Source organism: Montipora foliosa, chromosome 1 (genome assembly GCF_036669935.1).
Source record: "Montipora foliosa isolate CH-2021 chromosome 1, ASM3666993v2, whole genome shotgun sequence".
NCBI classification, from domain to species: domain Eukaryota; kingdom Metazoa; phylum Cnidaria; class Anthozoa; order Scleractinia; family Acroporidae; genus Montipora; species Montipora foliosa.
Window position 1 is genome coordinate 15235071 of NC_090869.1, and position 7500 is coordinate 15242570.

Genomic DNA, 7500 nt, shown 5'->3' on the forward strand with positions numbered 1-7500 from the left:
TAATAACTGCGAAGATCATAGCTTCACATGAACCCACAAATGACCAGCTCCCAGTATATGTAGCTTCATAGCTCAGTTGATTAGAGCGTCGCACCGACATCGCAAACCCCGATAAAGTCCTGAAATTTTCAGGCTTTTGTGCGCAATTGTTAACACTGCGAGGATCATAACTTCACTTTATCAGCTTGTTTAATTTGCAAATTAGATTCGAATCCGGTTAAATTTACATTTTGATGGCAATGTTTTACTAAAATGGAGGTTCTTTTGAGAACTATTTTAGATTTTGAGCGCTTTTAAGCTTTTGATTTTTGTCAGTAGAACAATTTACGGCACTCCCTGCTCTGGGAAAATCAGGCCTTGTCTCTCTTCCATCACCTGAAACAAGCCAAAGACTTCAACTCAAGTCTGGCTAGAGTTGTCTTCTTCCCAAGCATTTCGAATATCTTCTGTGTACCAAATTCTAAATTCCTCCTTAGCCCGTACTTTCAGGGAAGAAGGCAAGGAGTAGAACAGCAGCTCGGAGGAGTTTACGTGAGTGTTAATAAGGAAATAGGAGTCGTTTTCGTAATCTTGTGGAAATATTACTTTGTTAGCCCCATTAGTGACAAGTGTTCATAGCCCGCTTCCCTTGCAACCCCTTTGGCTTCCAAACGGTTCCTTGTTTTTATTGTAGGTGACATAACCTGATCGATCAGTTTTTAGTTCATTGACAACGGAAATGCCTAGTCCACGAGATTGTCTCCTCTTAACAATACTTCGTTTTTATTGATGTTTTCTTTTCTGCTTCATTTCTTTTTTCACAGTTTCTTCGCAAGAAGAGCGTTTTTGTACTTACTTCTGCACATTCGGGAAGACATGTTCATAATACAAATAACAACATTAACAACAAAACGAGCATTTAAGCTTTATTGCTATAATGAGCAAATGATTACAGGAAAAATGTTCCATCCACAAGAAGTAAATATTATGGGAGAAGGAACTCATGTAAGACACTTTCCTATAAAGCAAACGAAACGTTCGCCGGTATATCGCTAACTGAAACGAGTAGCGTACGTACACTTCAGCTATTTAACACGTTATAATTTTCAATAAAAACTAGGCACTTACATTATTCAGTACCTTGTTTAGTTTGCAAAATAGATTCGATTCCCATGAAGAATACATTTTGAAGGAAACGTTTCGCTTAAACCGAGCTTCTTTTGAGAACTATTTTAAGATTTTGAGCGCTTTTAGGCTGTTCGGTCTATAGAGCAATCTACAACATGCTAAAAGCTGGTTTAGACGTACGACGCAAGCATAGTCATAAGCTCAAGCATAAGCACAAGAAATCAACGTGTAAACCGGGGCGAAGCAAGAATAAGAACAAGAAAAGGAAATTGTTCCTTTTTCTTGTGCTTGCTCTTGTGCTTTTGTAGTTGCGTCACCGGTGTAAACCAGGACAAGCACAAGAAGACAGAGAAGCACGTTTTTTAATTTACAAGCTTACTTTGTAAAATTTTTTAAACTAGATTTTGTTTAAAGTTATTGCAAGTCATTTTTATTTTACACCTGACCGCCCAGCCTGCGCTCCCTCACCAGGTTATGAAACTCGCCGTGCTCTTTCCTCCTACGAAAGATTTCCCTAACCCAAACCCTTTTTGACTTCTCATCTATTGCTCCTTCCCTTCGCCTTCTCCTTCTTCGCAATAGAGGAACAAGTAACAGCATCTCCTCCTCGCTAAACATCTCGGCGTCCGCCATTTTGGATTTAAAATTTTAGCGCCAAATTATTTGTTCACTGCTCCAGCGTAACTATGTCACCCTATGCTTATTGCACGTGTAAACAACCTTGTGCTTATGCTTGAACTTATGCTTATGTTAGCGGCATACGTGTCAACCAGGGAAAAATCAGAAAAGGATGTGTCCCTATTCCATCGATTGAAACAAGCCAAAGACTTCAACGCAGGTCTGGCCAGAGTTGTCGTTTTCATATCTACCTAGAAGATCTGCTTTGAACCAAATTCTAAATTCCTCGTTAGCTCGTACTCTCTGGGGAGAGGGCAAGGAGTTGAAAAGCAGCTCGGAGGAGTTTACGTGGGTGTTAGCAAGGGAATAGCTGCCAGTTTTGTAATCTTGTGGAAATATTACTTCGTTAGTCGCGTTAGTGACTAGTGTACATAGCCTGCTTTGCTTGCAACCCCAATGGCTTCCAAACGGTTCCTTGTTTTTATTATTGGTGACATAACCTGATCGATACACCAGCTTTAACCTGAAAAGAGCTCCATCGGACGGAATAGTGAATTTTCCATACGAGTCATCCCTGGCACCGAAACAGACCTCATCTTTGTTAAGTCGAATCCAATACAGAGCTGAAAAAAATTACATGAAAAAAAAAGAAAAAGTGAATCAAACTGAATTAAAATGATTTGTGGTTATAGGCCGCCATTACGTAATTATTTCCTATTTCCCTAATTTCCAATTTTCCTATTTCAAACTTCGAGTGTCTTGGAAACATGTTTACGACCGAGCGCGTGTTACGAGTTCGAATGTTTTGAGGAAAGGTAGCTTGCAAACTAAACTGAACGCAGGGTTGTCGGAACAACAAAAAGAAGATTTATTCCAAAAATGAACGTAGTTTCCACGAAGTAAAACTCTGAACAACACGTACTCAATAAACTTACACGGCCTCCGCCAACTTGAATAAACACTGCTTCTGTAACACTTGACTAAACACGGCTAACGCCAACTCTCTTCGCTTGTAAAAAACTAGTCAGAAAAACACTCCGCTTGGACTCGTCTACTTATATACTCTGACAATAAACTTCTAGAACTTTCTAAAATAGTAGTCAATCTAATTATAGAAAGATTACAAAACATACCGATTTAGAAACGCTTACGCACGAATCTAAAATAAACAAACAACGAACTCTCGCGAAGCTTCTAGAAAGTAACGCTTGTCACGCAATGCTATTTTTCGTAACAGGGCGTAAGAAGATATTTCGGTTGAATTTCCACAATCGCGTGACTGCTCATGCAATATCCAGTGAAGGCTGAGACAATCAGCCGAAATATTTTATCACGCCAAAAGGTCCTGATCACGAAAATTTGATTACGGCCACTTAAATTTTTTTTTTCAATTTCGTATCGGACTAACATTTTTACTGCTATAAAATGTCTCACGGCATGAAAATGCTGCTATAAAATGTCTTACGGCCTCAACAAAAGAAATTACAGTAATTATAGTCAAAAGTAGTAGTACTAGTAGTAGTAGTAGTAGTAGTAGTAGTAGTAACTGTTTTGCTCTAGTTATTTTTAATAAGTACTTTAAGATCCACTACGGAGATGGCGACGAAAACGCCACTTCAAATGTAACTTTGCACAATCCTAATTTTTTTTGCAATTATTTAGTCTCGTTCACTTCGTACAATGTGGGCGAATTATCCTAAAATTGAATTTATACTAGCGATTTCAGAGTAAAAATATTTGTACGCTCACGTTTTCACTCACGTGGTCACTCAAATTTGGTGATTTCACGTTGTTCTAATGCAGAGTTCAGGAATAAAATGCGTGCCGCACGTGCAGCACGATTTCAACCAATGATATTCTTGTTCTGTGGCGTTGTTGTTGCCATGGCCGTAATCATTTCTTAAACTCCCTAATATTAACCCGAATACATAAGAGCGCACAAAATGTCTTTGCGTGTTCGTGGTATGTATCGAAAGTGTTCTTATGCTTTAGCCTTAGTGTTGTTATGTGACCTAATAATTTCGTAAAAGGAGACAAGATAACTTATGTGGTAGACTGAAAATTTTATCCTACACAAGCTGTACGTACGTCTAACGTAGTTAGACCCAACCTAGCTAAAAACAGTCCTGGAAAGGTTGCATGGAGAGAATATAGACATGGCCTTCCTTTGCAATTGTGCTCTCTATAAAAAAGAGAGGATGATTGGAGAGAACACATCCGCATGACCCATGATTGTTTTCTTCAATCTATTTTAAGCTTAGCGCCATGCTGTGAAAGCTATTTTGGTGTCGAGTTTTAATGACGTAATTACAACTAACCAATCAGGTGTACTCCTTAAAATGACCACGGGCTAAAAGAGGAAGAGGAAGAAGTCCATGTATGGTGGATGCCAGTTCGCTAACCTCATCCTCTTGCTTGCTTGGAAAACCGGCGTGCTCTAATCGAGGACCAGTCTGATAGTGAGTATTGTTGGTTTTCAATCATGTGATCAACAGCCATGTTTTTCAAGGAAAACAAAATAATAAAGTTCAATTCCCAGAGGATTGAGTCGGGACACAAATGTGGCCGCCGTTTCTTTGTTTAGGGGCACATGGTGGCTGTGACGTCATGTGAAAACCAAAAATTTGTGAGTCGCTGTTAGGTGTAACAAAGTCGCAGTTGATGTCAAAGACGCACAGTGCGTTATATCCACAAAAACTGGAACACTACAATATTTTATGATATGAACAAATAGGATCTCGGTTATGCACTGATGCTATTTTCGGAGATCATAAAGAGAAGTAGGAAAAATTAAGAAAAGTAAGAAAAGATCACGGAAAAGAAAAGAGCAGTACAATGAATGAAGGTGAAAAATAAGCCGATCACTAAATACTAGCGAACAGACCACGCGGTCGGTAAATCACCTCTTTGTTCTAAAATGAAAACGACTTGAGCGTTCTTAATTAAAAACATCTAATAACAAAACAGCGAGACAAATGCACTTACGTCGAGAGATGATTCCAAAGTTATCCTGAATAACCCTAATATTTCATTAAAAATTTACCAACTTAAAAACTACGTGTCAAGGCGACGATGCGAACGACCACACTGTATGAATAATACCAGTCAAAGTCCTTATTGAAAACTGTAACTAATCTGTGAAATTGATCTTCACGCAACTAAACGTCACTACCTACACAGCGTCTACATTGAAGACGGCAAAGAGGAAACGGCAGATGGCTGCATGCTTGTTGTGAAACCCTAGAAATTCTCGTATAACTGGGTTGCTAGTATGGCAATCCCAGTCTGAAAATGCGTTTAATTTGTCTGTTTTATTTTTTTTCCGTGTCATGAAAAGTCTTTCTTGTCCCTCCTCTGCTAAGTAGTGTCTTCGTGCGTAGAGTGCGTCTGTGCGTATGTTTGGTAAGTTTGAGGGGGTACTAGAAATGCATAATAGATTTTATCCGGTAGACACAGTAGACTATTTAACTTAACCTGCAATGGCTTCGAAACTCATTGTAACGTGAATGGCGTTTTAATGGATCTTTAAACAAAATACACTCTTATGGAGCTCAATAATGAAAAGTCAATTGGATAAACAAGACAGGCGGTGAAAAATAAATATCTGGAATCTTCAAAGCGACGAGTAATGGTCTTCGACCACAATTGCATCTTTCGCCATCGGATATCATCAAGTGAGTTTTGTTTCTCATGTTATTTGGCTAACTATGGTGTTATATACAAGACTGAAACCACATAGCAAATTCTGTATCGGTTTAAGGACGGTGCATACGTTCTGCGCATCTCCAGATACTCGAATTTCCTATTGGTGATGCTTACTAATGCAGGGATATTTTTGCGCTGCTTAAAACTATGTAGAGAAAGTAGATATTAGTAAGTACTCTTGGTATCCAAAAAGAAAATTGGGGGTAACCAGGCATTCGTTAAGAGATAATTGAGCTTCAATTTGAGAAAGCCTGAACTCCATACATTGCTTTGTATTTTCAGTAGTTGTTCAAGAATTATCTTTGAAAAATGCGTGGTTACCCCCAATTTTCTTTTTTGAATTTCAATAACACTTGAGAAGATCTACCTTTCCTGCACAATCATAAATTGAGGCAAAAATACCTTTGAATTAGTAGGCAACGTCCTTAAAAGGAATCGAACGCCTTGACTGCATCACATTGTTTACTGAAGTCGCATCTCAGTTGTCTGGCAATTTGACATTTATTTTGTGTTCAACTCTGCACAGTATTCAGGTAAAAACATGAAAATGAGACAGTGAAGAATTATTTGAAGGAAAGTTTGTCCATTTTTTGCTTCATTATTGAGAGAAATGGTTCTTCAGTGAAGGGATTGATCAACATTGTTTCAGAGACGAGACCGGCCTCGGGTCAATGACCTGACAAAGAAGGCTTCCCGACCCGACAGATGAAATATTAATATTCAGTCAAATATTACAACAAAATTAAAGACAGAAAGACGTAACTTTCTTGGCTAAAAAGTACGTTGTTTAACTCTAATTGGCAATTTTTTGAGGGTTGCGGGAACAATTTTTTGCAGCGCGAATTCGGACTAAAGTTTCCGCTGGGAAGTAATTTTTGCGGTTTTCTTTTCAAGCAGCAAGACTATTTTCAACTTCTATTACTTTTTGGTAAAAAAACCTTTTAATCATCGAGAACTTGGAAAAAATGTGGCATCGTGGAGGCCTTAGACAATGGTTAACTTGACCTTTTGATTGACTGTTTTGAGTTCGTTTCTTATGCCTCAGAGAGTGGAAAAGTATATTGTCTTAACCTTTTAACGTTTCGTTTTTTTTGTAGCAAGCTCCAATTGCTTTTTCTCATAAACGATCTTTTTGACCAAACTGTGTGTGGATTAAAAGCCACTTTTAGCTATTAAATTAACGGGAGTAAATTTTTACGGTTTTTTTTCTGCTGGAACTTATTTTTGCGAATCAAGTACGTTGCCAAAATCCGCTAAAATTAAACCCCGCGAAATAAAAGTGCTACACCGTAACTCCCGGCTTTTGCGATACCATTTGGTGCAAATGTAAACCAAAAAAAAGACTTGACCTGTCATCAGATTACAGTGAAAAGAAGAGAAATTATGAAGCGGAAACAACAGTCATGTTCAGCCCTTCCTTAGTGTGTGACATAAACGTTTGGTTAGTGCAACTCTAGACATGTACGGGTACTCCGGAAAACCGGACTGCCCGGAGAAAAACCTCTCCGTGCAGAGTAGAGAACCAACAAACTCAACCCGCAAGTGACGCCGAGTATGGGAATAGAAATCGAGCCATATTGGTGGGAGGCAATTGCTCTTATCACTGCGCCATCCCTGCACCCCAAATCATGGAATTATATCATTTTGAGTGACGTAGCTCCTTTAAAGAAGAAACGAGTGAGTTTCACTCAAGAGCGCGTTTTGTTATCTTTGAACTGGATTTATTGCCAAGGCTTAAAAAGGTGAAAGACCTCAAAACGGGACACAACATTACAAAATAATTCAACCTGTGAACGTGTGAGCCAAAGGGCCATTGCTGGCATGACGTCTGGGTGATCCCTCAAATGGTCTACATCACCTCCATCCCACCCACTTAGAAAATTTACTGTAACGCTGCAGTTCAATACCACCCAACTCAGCGCCTTATGTTTATGTGCTACAAGTACCACAGGCAACCTAGCTTACGCTCACGGAGCGTCTAGTTCTAGTAGTCAATTAACAGGCAATTGCACCAGATTCAGCCAAAATCAAACAAGATTCTTTCATTGTTAGCAAAATTCATTTCGACGT

The 7500-nt window shown here is 38.9% G+C and overlaps 1 protein-coding gene across 1 annotated transcript in view; it reads right to left on the reverse strand.

Annotated features, from left to right (window-relative positions):
* Positions 1–1887: 1887 nt before the first annotated feature.
* The window catches only part of LOC137975358 (uncharacterized), an 8519-nt gene continuing 2906 nt past the window's right edge, over positions 1888–7500 (reverse strand). The window contains exon 4 of the mRNA XM_068822456.1: positions 1888–2348. Within this exon, the coding sequence (XP_068678557.1) occupies positions 1906–2348 (443 nt within the window). The 3' untranslated portion in view covers positions 1888–1905. The remainder of the gene's footprint in view (positions 2349–7500) is intronic.